Genomic DNA, 22,670 nt, shown 5'->3' on the forward strand with positions numbered 1-22,670 from the left:
CTGAAAAGCACCAGAAGAGTGATTCTTAATGCTTTTTTCTGTACCATTAGGTCTGGGAATTATGATATACTCCCATTAGTAAGAGTATCTCATTACTGTAAGATTCTTTTGGGAGGTATGCACAAAAGGAATGCATGGGGTAGAGGGAGAAGGCAGGGGAGGGAGAGAGTCACATCAGGATTTCTAGGGTGATTCTGACATAAACTAAGCAGGCATACACGATGACATGTGTCATCCCTATTTGAGAATCAAAACTTGAGGGAAAGGTATAGCTCAAGTGGTCGAGTGCATGCTTAGCATGTACAAGGTCTTGGGTTTAATACCCAGTAACGCCCCCAAAAATAAATAAACCTAATTACCTCCCTCTAAAAATTAAATAAATAAATAAATAAATAAATACTCAATAACAGAAACAAGCATTGGGATATTTGAAAATAAATAGTTAAACAGCTATTAAATACAGATAAATACTAAGTTAACATTAATTTTTACAAGATTTATGGCCCCAACAATGGCAAAGTATCTTTCTGTCCCAGAAGTCACTTGGTACATATTCACAAGAATGTTAATTAAGTTCTATATGAGTAGGGCCATTTCTTCTTTTCTCCCCCTGGGTAGGGGTAATTAGGTTAATTTATTTATTTAATGGAGGTACTGGGGATTGAACCCCAGACCTCACACATGCTAGGTGTACACTCTACCACTGAGCTATACCCTCCCCCCAGAATATGGCCATTTCTATCTTGTCACTGTATCACCAGCACCAATCACTCCTCTTACAGCAAGCACTCCAAGGGTATTTTTAATACACTTTATTTTACATAAAAGGGTTCTGAAAAAATTTTATTAGCCTTCAAGCAGGACTCTTCGTTTAATCACTCTAAGTTTGGGAAAACCATACTTTCCTTCACATAACGTTAAAAATACAGGGGGTAAGAATTTTTTTCTCCTAGGCAAAAGACTTAGAGTAGAAATTATACAAAGGCATGATTTCCAATAATCTTAATAATGCAAAAACTCATTATACAAAACTCAGGAATAAGCCCCTTAAACAGGAAGCAACCTAATTCTAAAAGATATTGTCATAGAGTAAAACTGTATCCATTCATAAGTTTAAAAAAGTTTAAAAGGGTAATTTTGTATATGGCATAGTAAAGGTGTTAGTAATAGCAACCTTATGCAATAAAAATTAAATTATAACTACATACAATAACTTAATGAGATAAGTGTGCAGAAAGGAGATAACAGCAGGTTTGACTACTCGAAAGGCTTATAAAGTTGCTTATAACATTGACCTTTGGTTGGTTTAGGAACTTGGATATGGGGAGGATTCCCACCACTTTAACTGATGAAGAGTGGCTCACTGGACCTAATTGTACTAAAAATGTTGTTTAACTGAATACCTGCTTTCTTTCTGAAAGTGTGGAATTTTGGCATGGGCTAGGCAGAGAGGGTCTACGTGACCAGCCCCTGATTAGAAGCCCTACGCACTGAGTTTCTAATGAGTTTTGCTGGTAGGCAACATCTCAGATGTGTTGTCACAACTTTTTGCTGGAGGAATTAAGTATGTCCTTTGTGAATCTGTTGGGAAAGGATTCTTGGAAGCTTGTGCCTGGCTGCCTCCGGACTTCACCCCATGCTGTTTTTCTCTCCGTTGATTGTGCTTTGTACCTTTTCATTGTAATGAATCACAGGTGTGAGCACAACCATCTACTGAGTCTCAGGAGTCCTCTCTGTGAATCACTGAAGCTGGGGGCTAGTCTTGTGGACTCCTGACCCAGTAGAGATATGCTTAATGGATTCTAAGCAATTATCATTATAAATGAAAACAAACACATTACTATAGGTTCAACTTATCTTGAAAGTCAAATTATTAATGACAATATTGCTGAAAAAAAAATGAAGAATATCCAGTCAGTTAAAAAAATCACACATAAAAATCTTCCACTCATCCACAGCTAGCAGGCCTTTCTCAAGGGCAATTTGATCCAGGCATCAAAAGTCAAAACCATGGATTCTCTTTGATCTGTAAACTCATTTCTAGAAATTTATCCTAAAGACATCATTAGTAATGCTTACAAAAATTTATGAACCCTGCAGCATTATTTAAAATAGTAAATAAGTGGCAACAACCTAAAATGTGCAAATAATGAGGAAAAGGCTTAATAGGTTTTTTAAAAGAATATTAATTTACACTGGAAAATATTCATCATAATATTAAATTTAAAAGATTATAAAACAATATACAGCTCTGGTAATATACATATATAAATGTATATAGACAAAAAAGTGGTAGAATTAAGAGTGATTTCATTTTCTTCTTTATACTTTTCTATATTTTCAAAATTGTCTAAAATGAACATGGACTGCTTCCATAACAAACACAAAAATTTAAAAAGATAAAAATCACAAAGAATAAGAAATCTATAAACAGTGGCTGAAGACAAAAAAAAAATTGTCATGAACTCCATTTATTCCGTTTAGAAAGTTCTGATACATTAAGCCTTTCTGACACATTCACATGCATAGTATACATCTAATGTCTACCACCATACAACCATTATCAATATAGTATGTGTTTGTTCTTATGTATCTTTCACTCTGGTTATTGCTTAATGTAATTATACGTCTTTTAAAAAGGGCAATCCAGATACTATGCAGCCTCTTAAACAGACTTTAAAAGGACTCAGAATACCTCAGAAAGTGATTTCCATCACTTTACTAAACCACCTTAGGCAACAGTTAAAGAAAATATAACTGTATTAATGAAAAGTACTTGGGTACCGATAGTATGTCCAACAAATGTGGCGGTGGGACAACAATTACATCAGTTTAGCAGGCTATTACTGCTAAGCCTAGGGACCCAAAGATTAAAAACAAACACACACAAACATGACCCTGCCACTGAGAAGGTGACCGTCCAAATTCACCACAACAGGGTAGAGCAACCAACTTTTATGCATAAGCAATTTCACATCTAAACCTATAAACACAAACTACTAACATTAAACATATTGGTTTTTGAAAAGCATATACCTGAGCAATCTTCATTTTCATTCACAGGTAGGTAGGACCATCTCAGTATTTCTCTTACTAGCTGATCACACAATCCTTGAGCGTCGTTTAAATTATAGTTATAGAGGTGGCAGTATAAAAGGGAAAGATAATAGCGCATCTGGAGAAAACACGCCCTTCTTCCTCCTTCAACAGGAAAGAATTAAGCTTACATTAAAAACATGCTAGCTGGGCAACGTTCTTGACCTGGATACTGGGTAGATGCAAGCATTTAGTTTATAAAAATTCATTAAGCTGTACACTTGTGTTGTGTAAACTTTTCTGTATGTTTTATACTTCAACAAAAAACAGGTCAGCAATACTTTGTTCTTTTTCATTTTAAGTTCTGAACAATTTTATTTTCTTTCATCAGGTCCTAGGATGACTAAGATTTTATCTAAAGAGAGATGCAAATCAGCCTCATCTCAGAACTAAAATCCACTAATGACATCTGTCTCAAGTACACATAACATGAAACAGAAAGTTTAAAAAAAACCAAAAACCAAAAAACAACCACAAAAAACAAGAAACTGTACAAATACCAAATAGATAATCAAAGGACTTTCCAAAGAAGAAACACTATCCAATGAAACAGGAGCCCAGGATGACCGCCTTCAAATATCTGAAGGGTGCTTAGGACTGAGACTGCTGGTTGCCTGCCCCTTAGCCATGCTTCCTAAGCAAAAGAATTTTAATTTTATTTGGGGTTACAACGCACCCAGATCACAATTTCTTGCTAGATGTGGCCATGTGAAAATAAGACAAATTTCTGAACGAAGAGATAGTAATACTGTGCAGAACCACCAGAAAAGCTGCTTAAAGAGAGGTAACTCAGCTAGCAGGTGCACCCTTTCTTGCCCTTCGTGCCTTCCTCCTTTCTTCTACCTAGATGATGTATGTGATGGCTGGAGCTCCAGCACCCTTCTTAACTCATGTAATGGCCTTAGGATGGGAAGCAATGCATTTGGTGATGGAGAAGAAAAACTAAAACAGCATGAGTCCTTGAAGAGACCACAGAAACACCAAATCAGCCCCATGCTGCCAACTTCTCCTTTTCTAAGAAGGAGAAATAAACTTCTTGTTGAAGCCACTGTTACTTTCAGCCTCCATTATAAGAAATCATTGCAAATGGATACAACTAGAAACATGAATTAAATGAAATGGTCCACAGTGGAACTCATTATGAAAACTTTCCTTCACGAGAACTTCTCATCACCTTAATGCCACTCTTCTCCATCCAGTTGGACAAATGCAAGGACTACATCAGGCTTCTTTCTCTACTCAGTCACAAGTCCAACTGATTAAATCTATTAAATATTTGACAAATGTGACTTCTCTTCTCCAGTACTCTGGACATTGCTTTGGTTCAGGATCTCCTCAACTGACTAATTTTCTTGCTTCTAGGTAAAATCCACATCTCCACACCACACTCTTACAAATGGCCCTCCACGGTGTACCAAAGTGATCTTTCCAAATGGCCTATATTTATTTGAAAAGTTCTCTTTCCTACTTATATTAAGTGATCCCACATCTTTAGGATAAAATATTAACCCTGGGGCACTGCAGAATATGTTCCTTTATCATCTGTTCTCTGACTCTCACTTTAGCTCTCACCACCCCAACCTCCAGGTTACATACATATTTCATGTAATCTAGTCCTGTTAAAGTACTGTAGTTTATCAAAACTGCCATGGTTTCTCATGCTTTTTTTTGTTTGTTTGTTTTGGCATTCTTTTTTTTTTTTCCTTTCATGCCTTTTTGCTTTTGGAATGCTATTTCCTTTGTTAAACCATTCTCACTACTTCAATTAGATGATTTTCACACAGTTTTAAATATCAGCTCGTCCAGGTTTTCCCAGGACTGATTGCATTCCAGCCTCAGACCATATGCAGTGCTCTTCTGTCCTTCCCCAGCAACTACCACAAAACATAATGAGAAACATGCTAGTTATTTATGTAATCTCTCTTCCAGGTTGTGGGCAACTTGAGGGTAAACTTGCTTATTTCAGTTATTCCTAGTACCTAACACAGTACTAGGTACATAGCAGGCCCTCAATAAGTACTGGTTAAGTAGATAAGTGAATGAAATATACAAAGCCACAGCAGTCAGAAAATAAATTTAATAATTGGCCAAACCTAACATAAATACAAAACAGAAACAGACTCATAGACATAGAATACAAACTTGTGGTTGCCAGGGGGGAGGGAGGTGGGAAGGGACAGACTGGGAGTTCGAAATTTGTAGATACTGACAGGCATATGTAGAACAGATAAACGAGATTATACTGTATCGCAAAGGGAAATACATACAAGATCTTGTGGTAGCCCACAGTGAAAAAGAATGTGACAATGAATATATGTATGTTCATGTATAACTGAAAAATTGCGCTCTACACTGGAAACTGACACAACATTGTAAACTGACTATAACTCAATTAAAAAAAATAATTAAAAAATAAAAAATTGGCCAAACCTGATCATGTACTGGTTATAGTCAAAGCTAGCTGCAAGGTCACTAGCTGAGAACCTATCATAACCTCAGCTCTATATCATAAAAGCTATCACCAGTTTCTAGACTCCACACCCCTATATTCTCATCAAAACTCCAATTAGCCCACAGTCAGTCTAACTTATAGGAAACTCTTAAAGTTGAATTACTTAAGTGGAGAGAGCCTAGGCTACATGTTTCTATAAGTCTGCAATGAGGTGACAAAATATGTGACCCATGGTTTCTTATTTAGATACTTGCAGCCCCTCTAAATGACAAAAAATTTTTTAATTTAAGATTTAAGCCTCATTTTTCTCCCATCAGCAATAAATCATAGGTTCCATCACTAACCAAAAAACAGGACAGAGGAGCCTTATCCATGGATTCCAAAAAATACAACAACAACAAAAAAAAAAACCGAGGTGCTACAAATTTCAAGACTAAGAATAATTTTAAATAACTATTTCTGACAGCCAAGGGACCTACATTATGTATTCTATTTTAACATTAAGAAATTGTAAACACTCAGAAATCTGTAATTATTTTTAAGCTCTACAGCATGCTAAAATATGTTCCTACCAATAATATAGCAAGTAATATTTTTTAACACTCCCCTACCTTTCTCTTGGGTTTCTTGCAGAGCTTTCTTCCATATTTGAACAGATTTTTCATATGATCCTAATAGGAAGCACTCTTCACCTACAAAGTTGTTAACCAACAATTAGCCACAGTTAATTCAATTACTTTATAAAAATTTACTTGTTTTAAAATTTAGTGGATACTGTTCAGCCAGAAATTATTTTGAAAAAAACAAATAACTACAACCAATACAACCAATTAATAAAACCAAAGTCCAGCTAACGATATTGCTTGTTCCTAGAAGAAGAAACTGTTTATAAGATACTGACCATTGATGGGTTTAAGTTGTAAGGTCTGGTTCAAGCGAACGCCAGCAGTCTGCAATGTAGCCTGTATATGACATAACAGGGACTTGACAGTAGATGCTTCGTGTGTCATCTTTTCAGTTAAGTGTATGTCATCTTCAGGAACTCTTTGACTTAACTGTGTTTGATACCACAAAGTTTTTCTGTACAATGTTCTCCAGAGAACAATCAATCTGCACACAAAATTAGGTAATCATCACAACCAAATTTCAGACTAGGGGTAAGAATGAGCCTCTTCCTAAGCCTTTTTTTTTTCCCCTGCCTGTACTCTTCACTGAGGTGATAACACATATACAAACTGATCAGATTTAAATATAGCACAAAGTCCACTGATCAAAAAAATGCATAACATATTTTTAAAACCTCCATAAATGTTTTATGTACCTACAGTCATTTTTCTACAGTGCTTACCTAAACCAAAATCTATCAACAGTATTATGGTTGTCCAAGATTAGTAAAATATGTGTGTTGAATAACTTTTGGCATAAACCCTAAAATATTTTTAAATAACATAAAATCTATAGTGCTGAGGATACAGGGTTTCCTTTTGGGGTGATAAAAATATTCTGGAATTTGTGCTAATCGTTCTACAACCTTGTGATTATACTAAAAAAAAATAAGGGATTTGTACACTTTAAAATGGTGAATTTCACAGTATGGGAATTATATCTCAATTTTTAACATCTATAATACTGATGGTATCCTAATATTAAGTCATTATACCTGTGTCCTGGCTGTTGAACAAGATTCAATACTTGAGGACGAATCTTGAAAGATGAGCTCCAAGACCAGCTTTCCTGAGAACCACTATCTTGAAACATTTGAAAAATGGGTACCATCAATGAATCTTGCTTTACTGTTCCACTTCCATCAGCAGATGCTGAAATCACTTCAGGCTGAAGGCTGTATATGCCATTTAAATTATCAGCTACCATTATGAGTAAATGAAAACAAGCTAAAAGCTTCTCCGAGAATAACTGACCTTCTTGCTGTTGAGTCAGCAAAAGCTTTACAGTATTTGATGTCAGCTTTACCAAATGTCCTACATCTTGTCCGTACCTCAAATCCCAGTAGTGGACTGATAAACACTGATGAAAAAGTTGCAAGACACAAAGTACCCATGCATCATATACTGGGCTCTTGCTTAGAAAAAGATCAAGTTTTGGGAAAGGACATTTTATAAATTGAAGAATGTAGAAAAAATGAGTGATACAAACTACTGTGTAATTTAACATTAAATCTTTTTCTGTCACATTTTTTGAAATTCCTATAGTCCATGCCGAAAGGAGATTTTTCTGGACAGAATGTAGCTCTGTAACAGTTTTATCTGTCTCTTCAGTATCATCCTTTGCATGTATCGTATCAAACATAGAAGCAAATTCCAACCTTCCTTCCTTGGCACTACTAAACAATAGATCACTTTTTCGATTGCAAAAGGAGAGTAAGTTGTTTGGAAAGTGTTTGCCTTCATTAGTTTCTTCTGCTTCAAAATCCTAAAACATGAGTGAAAAAAATTATACTTAGTATCATTAAATACCTTACAAGTAGAATTATTTGATGTTCTCAAGTTTCTCTTTCTTTAATAAGAGAAAAACAAGAACAAAGTCAATATGTAACTGCTCAAAGTATATAAAACACTGTTACTAAGTACCTGTAAATTTGCTGTTTTTTCATTTAATTTCATTGTTTCTTCTGCCTGCAAGAATCTCGGGACAGTAAAATCAGCTGAATGTTCATTTCCTTGGTGTTTTAACAGGCTAGATTTTAGGGAATCCAGTGATCTCAAGTTCAGCCCTTTGCTGTTTGGCTATAGAAGAAAAGATAAAAGATTTCCAAGAGCAAAATTTTACCCATAATTCTACTACAATTAAGACTTCGATAGACAACTGTATATAATCCAAGGATATAACTGTCAGCACAGTTTAAAATCTGAAAAGACTAAGAAGCCAACTTTCACTAATGATACCAAAAAGCACTATACCTTAGACAATATCACACTTTGGTATGTTTTCTCAAGTCTCTGGGTTGAATCAAGTAGAAGGGATTTCATGAGCACTGACGGAGACAGATTATCAAGAAATCGAAGGGTTGTGATCATGTATCCATCAGAAATAATGAGGTAGGGTAACCGTGAGTGTGCTTTTATAGAAAATCTCTGTCTCATAGGGTCACTATCAGAAGCTGATGAATCTACAGAATTAGTCGAATCTTGAAATGTAAACTGCTGTGGTCTAGCAAATAAACATCAAAATTCAAGAATTAGTGAGAGAAAAATCTTAACAGAAACAGTCATATTATTCCAAACAAAAAGAAAAAAACAAAAAGATTAAAAGTTCTAGAATAATAAAAAAGCAAACAAATTAAATACAAAAATATTAAACATGTATATATCTGTAAAGAAAGCATAAGTGACTCATACGGACTTACGTGGTTTTTAAAATTTTCTCAGAATTGTGGCATTTACTCTATTTTGTTTTTAATCTAGTTTTATTGAACCTCTTTCAGAAAAGAATTGAGGTGGTTCATTATTTACTATTAAAGAGAGTTAAATAGTTAACTTTCCTTCTTACCATATATTATAAGAATATAATTAGGAGTTATGAGTATGTTTGTTGTTAAGGAAAAGAAAAGAAATTTGAAGAGGATGGTGGTAAGTAAAATTTTATCAGCTTAAGATTAAATTTGACTGAGTTTCCACATAAATGTAGTTATTTATTGTTATGGCGCCTGATTCTAAGTACTTAATATCATTGATTATTAATTTGGGGGTTTTATAAATATAAAGAGAACAAATAATAAAAATACAAATTTTTTTCTGGTTAGGGAACTATTCAAATTTAGATTTTATTAGCCAAATGGTCCACAATAGAAGACTAGTTATAGAATGTACACACTTATGAAATCTATACAACTAATAAAAAGTGACCATGTGGAAAGATGTATAAGACATGGAGTTAAATAAAAAAGCAAAATAGTAAACAGCATATATCATATAATTTATTTTGCTTTAAAAAAGAAACTAATGTTATTGTAATTGTTATATAAATTTTTTAATTTGGAGGACAACACACTCAAATGCTAATAATTGCTATCTCTGAGGAACAGGATTACAAGTCTTTCACTTTCTACATTATTTAGTTTTGTACCATTTGATTTTTAAGTTTTTAAAATAATGAGTATGTATTACTTTCATAATCAGAAGAAGCAATCCATTTTGAAAGACCCCAAATATTAATTTTAAAGGAAAATGTGAAGAAATTCAAGTCAATTATGAATCAGACCAGAAGAAACAAGGAAAAAAACACTTTCACTGCATGAAGTGATAAGTTTTCCCATTAGAATTTTCTACTGCTAAAAATTAAGCACAACTTTTTGCTAAATATAATCAGAAGGACAGCCCTCTTCAGTTTCCTTTTTATAAAGCAAAGGGAATGGATTAGTTTCAAAGACCTTTTCCAATTTTTTTTGTTTTGTACAAACCTGTGTATATGTGGCTAGCCATATATAATACTCCCAACATCAGTAACAACAAACATTTACTGAGCACTTACTACTTTATCCCTCAATCCTAAGAGACAATTATTGTCGTCTGCATTTCACAGTAAAAGAAACAGAGGCTTGAAGAATAACTTACCCAAAGTCACACAACTAATAAACAGAAGAACCCAGATTTGAATCTTGATCTGTATGACTCCAAAGCCAAACTGCTACCCCATCTCACTAAAAATTAAAATATGGCTAAATTCTAAAGTCTTCTATCCATTTCCAACAACTTTTCCCCTTTTTCCCTCTAGGAAAAAAGTAAATAAATACATATGCCAAGTTAATTTTGAGTTATTAATTTAAGTAATTGTGTTCTTCTTTTAAAACAGTAACGGACATATCATGTTTTTATTAACTTTTATATCAAAGAAGATACATTTTTAGTGCTATTGAATATTTAAATAACATATACTTACATAGCCACAATGTTAAATTCTCACCAGGATTAAGCCACAAAAAGAAATAGAAGAAAACTATAAATAAGAAACATATTGAGATGACAGACTCAAAGAAAGAATAAGACAATGTGAAAGACGAAATTATTAAAAAAAAACGTAAAATAATATCAAAAGAGAAAAAATCTGTAAATAAATTAAAACAATTCAAATGTCTCACCTATATGTTATTAGTGGGTGAAGAGGAATAAATTCTGCTGGCCCAAATTCTATAGAGCAACCAAATGTAATTAATGTTAGCAATTCACCTTGGCAGGTCAACAAAACTAGGGAGCCACGTTTTAACACACAAGCCAGAAAAAGACTGTCATGAGTCCAGCTGATACCACCAACCCAGTATGACCTAGAAAAAGCAAGACAATATGTTTAGAAAGGACATGTCTTTGACAATTTATAATGGCCAAGGAGGGGTGAGACACTTCAAAAAATAATGGCAAAAGAATGAATTGTAGGCAAATGTCACATACATTTTGTGTATTTTACTTTCCAGAAAAAAGGTAAGAAAAAAGGCGTTTGTGTATGAACATCTACTCTACACAACATACCAATTAGAAATTTACCTAGATTCATAAGCAAACCATAAGATGGAAATACTACCTAAAAAAGCAGAGCTTTTTAGTCCCTTAGATCATAATTAGAACAACTTTTAATTCTAGTGGTGTCCACAGCTAAGATCTACTGGTAGATCTGAAGTGAATACCATGCCTGTCTTCTCTGCAGCCTGCCAGAGCTCCACTCAGTAGCAGACTCCCTCCTCCCAAAGCCATTACTACTCCTTAAGTATCTAATAATATTAATAATGTTTCTTTCATGGGGATAAAAAGTAGCTCCTCCTCTTGTAAATGATGACCACCCTAAGTCAAAGAAACCACTGAACTGAGACCAGTAATACCTCTAGAAAGGAACTTTTGGGGAGAGAAAGAAAATAAAGAGGCAGCCTGGATGAACCTAAAAACTTTGGAAATTCAGAGAACACACAGAAGTATCTAGAAAAGGAAACTTGGAGGCTCCAAGAGGAAATATTCCTGCTCTACAATCCTGCGTTAAGTCCACGTGCCATCCAAAATCACCATTTATGTTGCTATCAACCCTTATGCAGAGAATGCTACTTTTGTTTAAAAGGCTATAAACACCTCAACCTGAGTATATAATGGTCTTCCCAATCCAGGTTATTCCATTCAGTCTCTCTAACTAAGCCCAGTATTTCTCTACCAAATTATGATTCTACTCCTCCTGAGGCAACACAGAAAGAAACAAAAAAGAAAATATGTTCATTGACTTCTAACCTTTCAGACCCTTTCCTGAGGCATTTAAGGCCTTCCTTATATAAAGCAATTATTAGAATCTATCAAGCACAAATGCTAAAACGCATTATCTATCTAAATATTTATTTAGACACCTACTGAATTATCAGAGCCTTAAACTTATTAACCTATTAGAAAAGAAAATAAAAACACTAGAGATACAAAAGAATTCTTACCTGATAAGTGTAGCTGGAACCACAGGATTCTTATTACTACATCCTTTAAGGCTACCACAGAGAGTAACAAAATTCAATGTGTTTATAAATAATACCTGAGTTGACTAGAAAGAAAAAAAAAAAAGACAACAAAACCATTAAAATTATTTTACTTATAATTCTGCAGATCTAGAGATTATATCAATGAACTATCTAGAGACTTTCCCAACTGGCAAGGCAATACTGACCACCTATAAGTCTTCTTTCTTTTATACTACATTTCAGGAGTATCAGTTACCACTTTGCCTTTCTTTCTTCCTTTTCCACTATCCTCTTTTCACTTCTAAGGGTCAAATTCTGAAAATTATGGCAGCTAATTTTAAAAATTTTACCAATTTAACAACATCAAGTTGGATCAGAAACCACCAATTTAAAGAACATAAAGTAGTATTAAGAAGAAAAAAAAAGTATCTTAAGGGTAAAAAAAAAAATCTCAAAACTGAACTAAACTCTTTTTTACAGGTTACTAATTTACTGACCTTCGGGTCTTTCTGATTAAGAGTTACTGCCAGGGTAAGTCCGTCTCTTGAAAAGGCAGAAATTAGAGCTCCTCTTGACTTTACTGATTCACACTTAGGAATCAGACTGTGCAGAAGGCAGTCTTGTTGTGCCCATTGAACATGGTATGTCAATGATCTAAGAAAGTAATGAGCTAATTGAAAACAGGAAATATGCATATATATACATTTCACTACAAAAAAATAAAGGGTCCAACTAAATTCCTACATGTGTACATATATATGGGGTCTCTTAGCAACTGTTTGGAAGTTCCATATAGGGCGCAAAAGAGCAACTGCTAGTTAAACAAGCAAGATCCATATCAGGGTTTTGTTAGTAATGGCATGTTCTGTAGCCAACCCAAACACATCTGCATCCACTAAAGGTTTACATACAATATTTCCACATTACTGCACACATTTTTACACAGATTAAATAGAGAAGAGGGGATTTTTAGGATAGTGGCACTGATAAGAGGATGGTTACAGCCATATGTGTATTTATCAAAGGCCATCTAGCTGTACATTTAAGATTTGTTCATTTTACTTTATATAAATTATACTTTAATAAAAGTACTGCTAGCATAGAAAACAAAGAAAATAAACAGAAAAAACAAAAAACCCTCACTGTTTTACTAAATCTTAGTCATTATATGCTTTTTCAAAAATTTTATTTTATTTTATTTTTTTGTGGGAGAAAGTAATTAGGTCTATTTATTTATTTTTAGAGGAGGTGCCGAGGATTGAACCCAGGACTTCACACATGCTAAGCATGGGCTCTACCACTTGAACTATATCTTCCCCCAGTCATTATATGCTTTTAATGTATTTTGTTTTATTGGGCTTTTAGAATAAAACTATTTTAAATGTAAAAAACGTGCACATTTAAAAGGTATAGCAGTGAATTCAGTAAGTTATGTCCTTTAAAAACTCCAACTGAATTACTTTTCAAAAGAGTTACTTTATAGTCTTAAGACAAGTAAAGCCATAGTCTGCCGTACCTTTCATGTATTCTCGATTCCAAGAAGGAAAACAAAATAAAAACAAGAAAAACTTTCTAGAATAAATATATAAAAGGAAAATTAAAGAAACAGAACAATACTTAAAGGAAGAAAGGATTTGTAAAGCATCAGAAGTTCAAATTCACATTTCATTTACTAATCTTATTATGCATTTGTGGGCCAAGAGATAATAATGTTTTATAAAACAAGGAAGAAGGAAACATTTACCTCACCTCATAGGTGTAAGTGCATTTTCATGCCACCGAATTGCTAGAAATGTTAACTTCAGGCTTTCCCCGGAATAGAAAGCAAATGAACACAAGCAGCAGTCTCCAAATAACTGCAGGCAAATTTAATACACTTTAGTACGTAATTAATCTGAAGATAAGTCAAGATCTATGCAACATACATTTGTCATCATAAATAAAATAAATGAAACATATCAAGATCCTGCTTGTATTTTTATTCTTAACATGTAGCTTAACATTAAGCTGGCGGGAGGGTATAGCTTAGTGTAGAGCGTGTGCTTAGCACGCACGAGGTCCTGGGTTCAATCCCCAGTACCCCCATTAAAAAATAAGTAAGTAAATAAATGAATAAATGAATAAACCTAATTACCTCCCCCCAACACCCCCAAAATTTTTTTTAATTAAGCTAAAGACTAAGTAATTTATTTCTGAGCCAGAGGCATGTCTCAAATGGGAAATCAAGGTGAACTTTACTCTCTTAAGAAAACACTGCCATTTATTTATATATGCTTACATATTTATTTTTCTCTTTTATAGTTATATATTATTTAAAATGGGGCACTATTGGTGGGGGTTGAGGGAGGTATAGGAAAACAATAAAACTTCAAAATGCAATTTCTCACAATAGTGGACTGGGTAATAAAATGCATACAAAGAGCTATTTTAAATGTTTTTTTAGTTAGTGAATGTGTTATTTCCTGGGAATAATTGGCTTAGTTAATATCAACAATTCTAGCTTTTTTGATCACAAAACCAGTTATATTCCAAAACTAGGGAAAAGTAAAACTAGGGAAAGACAAAGGAAGCTCCAAGTTCAAACCATTTTTAATAAACATCTTTCAAAATGTGACCAAGAAATATAAAAATTTTTTTTCCATGATAATTTTACAATTACTGTGACAATGCATGATGACTGGAAATACATAGCTATGTCATTATACACTCTGTTCAACAGCTTCCCAGGTGGTGTCTGCTCTTTGAGTCTGAGATCTCAACTTGTATAACACCGTGTCTGATTTGGATTTTACCTCATTTTTTATAAAAACAGCATGTACTACAGCTTCTTTATCTTCAGGGGAAGGCAAAGGCACTGCTTCTTCAGGCATAACTTGGGACCACTGGCCCACCAATGTAGGGCTTTTAGAAGATAAGATATTCTTGAATTCCAAATGTTCCCAAAGAAACATCCATCCAGAAGGAGTTACAAGCAGCACTCTTTTCCCATTGCCAGATACATACAAGTACAGTCTCAAAGAGCTTGCTAAAAAAAAAAACAAAAAGTACTGAAACCTCTGAAGCCTGAATTCTCCCACAAAGTACTAATTTTATCTATTCTGACAATAAGGAACCTAAATGATGTTTCCATTCAGGATGTAAGACTAATTAGAAGTACAATAATAATAACTTTTAACATGTACTTATTATGAGATACCAGGAACCCATTGCTACCATAGGTATGTTAGGCATGCCAGACTTTCTTCAAGATGAATATGTCTTACAAATGAACACCACCAAAGAAATATTTACATATATAAGGAAATATATATATATTTACACAAAGATATATTTTTAAGACAGTGAGAGGAAAATGTTTTATCCTCTTTTCCTCCTAACTATCAAGTCAAACCAGTTTAAACAAATAAAAAACTCCCACCTACTGCAGCTTTAATCATTTCCTTAGGCTTTTCAGTTGCTTGTATAGTTTTCAAACAATCTTGATCTTTGTTCCAAAGGAAAAGCTCCCCTGTAGCAAGTACCCCAGCCAGCCAGGCATCTGTTTCCAAAAAGAAAATGCAATACTTACAATCTAATATTTCCCTTAATATTACTCCCAAGTTATTAAAAAGTACAGTTTACCTAGGCTTTTGAAAAGATCAGTATTACTTAACCATTATTGGATGTTGTTAGGACTATAACATCCTTCAACAAAGGCTGAAGACTAGGAATTTTCTTCTTTGTCCTTCCTGATAGCAAATTAATTTCATTTATGAATTTATCATCCAAAAGAAAAACAGCTTCATTTTCCTAAAAGAAGAAATAAGATATAAGAGGTGTCAGAAATTCATTCAACCTCTTACCTAAATAAACTATCCTAGAAAGGAAAATACAGTGACATTTAAGAAAGATTATTTATTTCTATATGCTACACATCACAGAGTGAACAATAAGGTTGATTATGGAACCTGAAGATTTTTCATCCTATCTTAAAGTACCTCTTGTTAGAATTACTAGGTAGGATGAATTAATGGTTACACTGAAATTTCTTTGAAGTTTAGAATTATAGGAGTATCTTCCAATTCTGCTAGCCTAATCTGAGTCTTCTGCTGTTTAATCTCATCAATCTGAACAGCAGTATGGGCAGGTTTTTAAATTATTTACTTAGACTAAAATAGATACGACTTTTCATTTCTGAAGCAGTGTCATGCTATTCCTAGACTTCAGTTTTAGAAAATATCGGGAAAATGCTCTGAGCTTACTGGAAAACTTCCAGTTGGACATGAGGCTGCTTCATCACCTGTGTGGTCATTCCAAGATTCACCAGGACACAAGACTCATTAAACAAGCGTCTCTGCTCAGAAAGACCCTGTAGTTGTTAGTTTGCAGAGTGAAAGCCATGCTCATCCTCAACAACTGCAGAGAGGCTTTCTGGCTGTGCAATTTCAAAAACTGGGACTTTGCAAGGTAAGAGATTACATCCCAGAATTCCCAGGAGAGCAGAGCAGAGGAGAGCGAGGATGACACGTTATCCCAGTCTCCAAGAGCAAAGCAACAGAGGACAGTGAAACGATGAAGCAAGTGATGGAGAAAAGGAGCAAGAGAGTGATGAGAGTGGTGACAACTATGATTACATCACAGAAAGACTGATGCCCCCTTCCTATCTCTGCCAGCTTCTTACTACACAAATACACAAAACCCTGTTCCCTGTTCAGTGGGCAGGTGATCCTTCTACACATATTTTATTTTTTAAAGGTCACAGAACTTTCTTCAATCTTAGAGGCAAAGCATACATTTAATATATATTACAACTGATACTATTTGAGTAAAGAAAAACCTACCTGTCCCAGCCAGGAGACTCGGGGCCAGGGTTTTTTCTGCTTGATACTTGTTGATGTCAAAACTTCTAATCGTATCTCCATGCTTGTTAAGATATCAATGACCAATTAAGTAAAACGCCACAAGATGCTGTAAAAAACAACAAAAGATAACATCCCATAATACTTACTGAGGATCTTAGTTTAAAATTTTCATAAAGTTTCGGTAAATTACTTTTTCATTAGCTCAAGTTAACCCTATTTTTAAGGTAAAATGTTGACAATGTATTCAGTATCTCATATCTTGAATAGTCAGGCAAAATGAATTTGCTTCTTTGACAAGTAATTTCTCAGGCCATGAAGATAAATATGAACTAGGACAACATCTTGCCAATATAGTTTCTATGTGATGTGATTTTCTCAATGAGGTAAGTTGTATTTTCCAAAGATGGCTACAAGAATATCTCCCATTTCATATGCTCTTCTTACACCATGACTCACATTTTTCTCATTAAGAGCTCTGGTTTATGCATCATCCCTAAAAACTGGGTGGGATTTTGACTCCTCTGAACAAGACTACAATGGAAGTGATGTTATGTATTTTCCAATGCTAGATCATCCAAGGCTAAGCCACTGAGCTGTAAGAAAGCCCAAACTAACCAACATAAAAATGAAGCCCTGAGATAATATCAAGTAAAGATGCCCAGCAAGTCCTCATGCTGGGTGTGGGGATAGTTGCAGTAGAGGCCAAAAACAGTCTGTCAGAGCCCAACTAGGGTGAGGGGAGCGAATATGGGGTGAATGGTCCATTCTTGGGTGACTGGGAGGATGTTCATGCAGTGGGAGAGCCTGGCACAGCGTGTTGGAGCCAAGCAAAGTGAGGACATAGAAGCCATAACGAAAGGGATCCCAAAGACCAAACTGAGGACAATCTGAGCATCAAAATAAATTATAGTAATTATTTTATAATCCATGGAATAAAATGGGAAACCATGAATCCATAAATTAAAATATTACTTATTAATCAGTAAGTTGAATATCTGTTAAAAATGGCATATCTATATTGTTTCAAAATATCTCCCTATAAAATACTCATTAATTACAAAAGACAAAAGAGTAACTTTACAACGAAGAAACAAGGCAGATTCCATCTAAGCCAGTGATCAAAATGAAAATGATCAGAAATGGGACAAATAGAAATCATCTGCCACCTAATCATTAAAATGAGAAAAAAATCTCTGGAACATAAGTGTAAAAGAACATAACCTGAATCTAATCACAAGGAAATACAAGGGAAATCCAAACTGAGGGACATTCCACAAAATAACTGATCTGTAACCTTCTATGAAAGTTGGGAAAAGATTGAGAAACTGGTCCCAAACAAAAAACCTGACAACTAAATGCAGTAATTGTAAATTTTTATCCTTTCATGATAAAGGACAATATTAGATAGCTGTAAAATCCTGAATAGGAAGAGAAACTGAGGATTAGATGGCTGTTAATACATGAATGTATCAGTATACAAATCACTATTTCTACCTCTATCCTCTAAAAAGACCAAAAGTAATTACAGCCTAGTAACAATGAGCAAACTTAACACTCAGATCTTTTTTTTTTTTTTTAACACCCAGATCTTGATTTCTAAATACCATTCTTCAGTAAGAGGAACTAGAGCACTCCTGGGAAAAACTGCTGATTTCAGGGTTGGGGTAGGAAAGGAACCAGATGGACCTGGAATATCTTGTGGTCCAAAGTAAAGAAGTAAATGTATGGTAGAGGCATGTCAAAAAGAAAAAGAATGAGACTGAAGAGCCAAATCTGGGACACTGTGAGTGTCAAAATAAATAAGATGAGCAACAGGTTAGTCTATTAAGTAAAGTAAGGATAAATGAGACCACACTTTATATGGTGGTAGATGTGGAATATCAACATTTTGCAATGATCATAGTAAAAACTGATTCACAAAAGAACTATCAATGGATGCTAAATCAAACAGAAAGAGAGGGAGGATTCTGATGAGGAATAGGATATTTACACAACCTAGCGGTATAATCCCACAAATTACTTCATAATTTACAAAAAAAAAGAGAAAAGAAAAAATACCAATAGTGGAGAAAAGGGATAATATCTTAACCTATAAGGGGCAGACAGTATACTCCTTTGGTTGTGATAACTTGAAAAAGACAGAACTTTACTTATATAATATTTCCACCAAAAAAATCCAAACCTAAGTCTATGCATGAGGAAACTAATCCAAATTGAGGAAAATACGATTTCTTAAAAATGTCACTGTCATCAAAATAAAGGCTCAAGATCTGTTCCAAGTTAAAGAAGATTAACAATATAAGACATAAGTGCAATGTAATATCCTGAATTATATCCTGCACCAGAAATTTTGCTATAAAGAATATTATTGTGACAAGTGACATACTTGGAATATGGGCTGTAATATAGATAAAAATAATGTTATCATTGCTAAAATTCCTGAACTGCTTAACTGTCCTTGTTTATGTAAAAGAATACCATTGCTCTTAGGAAATGTGCATGGTACTGAGTATCAAGGTGGAAAGAGGCATGATGTATGCAAGCCACTCTCAAATAGTTCAGAATGCTGGAGAGGGTGTGAGGAAAAGGAAACCCTCCTATACTGTTGATGGGAAGGTAGTTTGGTGCAGCTATTATGGAAAATAGTATGGAGATGCCTCAAAAATCTAAAAATAGACTCACCATATGATCCAGCAATCCCATTCCTGGGCATATATCTGGAGGGAACGCTCATTCAAAAAGATACATGCACCCCAATGTTCATAGCAGCACTATTTACAATAGCCAAGACACAGAAACAACCTAAATGTCCATCAACAGATGACTGGATAAAGAAGTTGTGGTATATTTATACAATGGAATACTACTCAGCCATAAAAAAGAATAAAAATGATCCCATGTACAGCAACACAGATAGACCTGGAGATAGTCATTCTAAGTGAAGTAAGTCCAAAAGAGAAAGAAAAATACCATATGATAGCACTTATATATGGAATCTAAAAAAAAAAAAAAAAAGACACAAATGAACTTATTCAGAAAACAGAAACAGACTCATAGACAGAAAATTTATGGCTATTGGGGGGAAAGAGGTGGGAAGGGATACATTTGGAGTTTGAGATTTGCAAATTCTAACTACTATATATAAAGTAGATGAACAAAAAATGAACAAGTTTCTACTGTACAGCACAGGGAATTATATTCAATACCTTGTAGTGAGCTATAATGAAAAAGAATATGAAAGGGAACATATGTATGTATATGTATAACTAAAACATGCTGTACATCACAAATTGATATGACATTGTAAACTGACTATACTTCAATTAGAAGAAAACAGAAAAAAGAAATTGATCAAATAGTTCAGAAAAAAGTGTGTGCACAAGTATAAAGAGAAGGATAAAGATGAACAAAATAAAAATAAGTGGCCAATCTGGATAATGTTTAGGAGTTCTTTATATTATTCTTGCAACTTCTTGTAAACTTAAAATTATTTCAGATTTTAAAAAGACAATCAGGGAAAATTGAATGTGACTAGATAGTAGATGATATCAAGGAATTAATGTTATTTTTTGGTGATGTGTGGTAACTCCACATTTTTAAAGAATCCTTTCCTCTCCTAGATTAGAGATTCAGTATATACTTAAATACTTAAGCCAGGGATTTGCTGTAAATACTCCCTATGTATACTTATGAGTTTGTCAATTAAAATGTAAAGGATAAAAAGATAGCTAATCATTTCAAGATGTAAAGATAGAGCCCTACAGAATTTGATGATGGATGGTTTTCTATCTTTTAAAACTCTAAAAATCACCTCCTGTAATGTAGCAGAGGTTATTTTTGCTACATACTGAACTGGCACTCAAAACACTAATGCTACATACGGATGGATACTAACAAACATCACGAAACAAGTCAAATTAGTTAATGGAAGAAAGATATAAAAATAAACTCTACCACACTCACAAAATATGCGAGAGAAGAAATATGTAAAGTCCACCCCTTAAAAGCACCTTTATTTAAAACACACTGGCAAAAGCAATTTCAAGAGAATAATCCAACTTGTTCTGTGGTTTCCACAACAGACAAGTCTAAAAATTGGCGTCCATTCCTGAGCGTTCAATTTATCACCCACTAAGGTCAACACAGGAGTTACCTTAAGAGCACGTCGCAGAAATCAACCCCAGGGGACTCCTTTGAGGTTCCCAACCGGATCCTGCGCGGCAGGGCGGCCCTCTACTCCGCGAGGTGCCACCGCGGTGCCCACCGGGGACGGCACTGGAGCTGGAGGACCCGGTCTGGGGCCGAGGTCTGGGCCGAACCAGATTTCGTCCCCAGCCAGCTCCCAGCAACCTGGGCCGCTCGGAGCCCACGCACCTCCGTCGGCCTGAAGATGCTGCGGCGGGAGGACGACGCGGGGGAAGCCGGGGGACCGGGCAGAGGGACAGGACGAGGCAGCTGGGTGCGGCGGGGGATGGCGGGGCTGGGGGAGGTCGCGGGCGTGCACGACAGGAGGGTGTGAGGGGGACCGAGGAGCCCGAGGACGCCGGGCCCGACGCCGAGGGGAGGAGGCTGGGGCCGTGAGGGGCAGGAATCTGCGGGCAGTTACCTCCGCCAGGGCCCAGGGCGTCCGGGGCGGGAAGGCGCGGCGAGGTCGAGGGCGAAGCGGGCAGCGCGGCGGCGAGGCGGGAGGGCGGCGGCCGCGGGCCCAGCCGCCAGCCCTGAAGCGATTCTGCGCTCTGGCGACGGCCGAGGGCGGGGAAGGGGACGCGGGCGAGCGCCGCCAGTGCGCCTGCTCCGAGCCAGCCGGGAGCGCGGGCGGGAGGCTCCAGGTGCTCCTCCCTCCTCTTCTCCAGGGCCCCTCCGGGTTCCCGCCCTCTTCCTCCCGCGGTCCTGCGCCTCCGCACCGCCTCCCCCGCCCCCGCCTCCTCCGCTCGGCTGCTTCTCCTCCCGCTCGCGGTCTCCTTCTCGGCTTCGGCAGGTCCTTCTGTCTTCGCCTTCCCGGTGCGCTCCTCAGACACACGCCTTTGAGTGCCCAGGCGTTGTGCAGGGCTTTCCAGGAAACCGTTTTTAATACCGACTAATAGGTAAATCACGGGATGTCGCCACCCTAGTGGAGACCTCCATAGACCCGAGAATAAAGGAGTAGTACACTGCCCTGCACAGATCAGGTTGGGCAACTTAAGGCGCTAAGGAAAGCGTGTCAGTACTCTGAATTCCTAGTGACTTGCTAATTTACTACATTGTTACCGCCCTTGTGCTGGTCCTGCCGACTGAGGGGGAACAGGGTACAAGAACACGCAGCTCTAGGGCTATGTTTGGCTTGGGAAGGCAGTTTTCTGTAGCTTAAATTTGTGTGCCTTAAGCAGGGGCATGCTGTCCGTTTCCCTACCCGCCCTTCTCTTCACTCGCTGATGTCACTAAGTCACTGGCCTGGTGTTTGAAGGCACTTGGGCTTGTTACCTTTGGCTAGGCTAGGTATGTTCCGAGTAAATGGCTCAGCTCTCTCAGATGGAAAGCTATCAGCTTGGTTTATCTTAGCAAACAAAGGGTACAAGGCAGGAGAACTGTGTGTCTGAGGCCATTCTCCCTCTACAGGGTGAATTATAAGCTAAGGTCTATTATAGGATGGAGTGGTGCGTTATCTAGGGTTAAGACTATGCTGCCATATCAAAAAGCCTCTACTATAAATAAGTAGCCTGGAGAATATAGACAATTATTTCTCTCTTGTGTAACTATTACAAGGTGAGTGATTCAGTTTGGCAGAGTAGCTCTGCTCCACACAGTTATTCAGAGATCCAGGCTTCTTTGAGATCCTCGGTCTGTAATTCTCCAGTGTCTCATTGCA

General features: G+C 36.1%; 1 protein-coding gene across 1 annotated transcript in view; it reads right to left on the reverse strand.

The window, feature by feature from the left end:
• CPLANE1 (ciliogenesis and planar polarity effector 1) overlaps positions 1–21,136 on the reverse strand; it is a 94,964-nt gene extending 73,828 nt beyond the window's left edge. Inside the window, 15 exon segments of the mRNA XM_014559668.2 lie at positions 3,037–3,201; positions 6,160–6,240; positions 6,450–6,658; positions 7,209–7,978; positions 8,137–8,292; positions 8,467–8,716; positions 10,644–10,826; positions 11,964–12,067; positions 12,482–12,638; positions 13,734–13,840; positions 14,777–15,009; positions 15,403–15,522; positions 15,638–15,773; positions 16,805–16,931; positions 20,979–21,136. Coding sequence (XP_014415154.2) covers positions 3,037–3,201; positions 6,160–6,240; positions 6,450–6,658; positions 7,209–7,978; positions 8,137–8,292; positions 8,467–8,716; positions 10,644–10,826; positions 11,964–12,067; positions 12,482–12,638; positions 13,734–13,840; positions 14,777–15,009; positions 15,403–15,522; positions 15,638–15,773; positions 16,805–16,885 — 2,752 coding nt within the window. The 5' untranslated portion in view covers positions 16,886–16,931; positions 20,979–21,136.
• Between the last annotated feature and the right edge of the window lie 1,534 nt (positions 21,137–22,670).

Source organism: Camelus ferus, chromosome 3, assembly GCF_009834535.1.
Source record: "Camelus ferus isolate YT-003-E chromosome 3, BCGSAC_Cfer_1.0, whole genome shotgun sequence".
Classification (NCBI taxonomy): Eukaryota; Metazoa; Chordata; class Mammalia; order Artiodactyla; family Camelidae; genus Camelus; species Camelus ferus.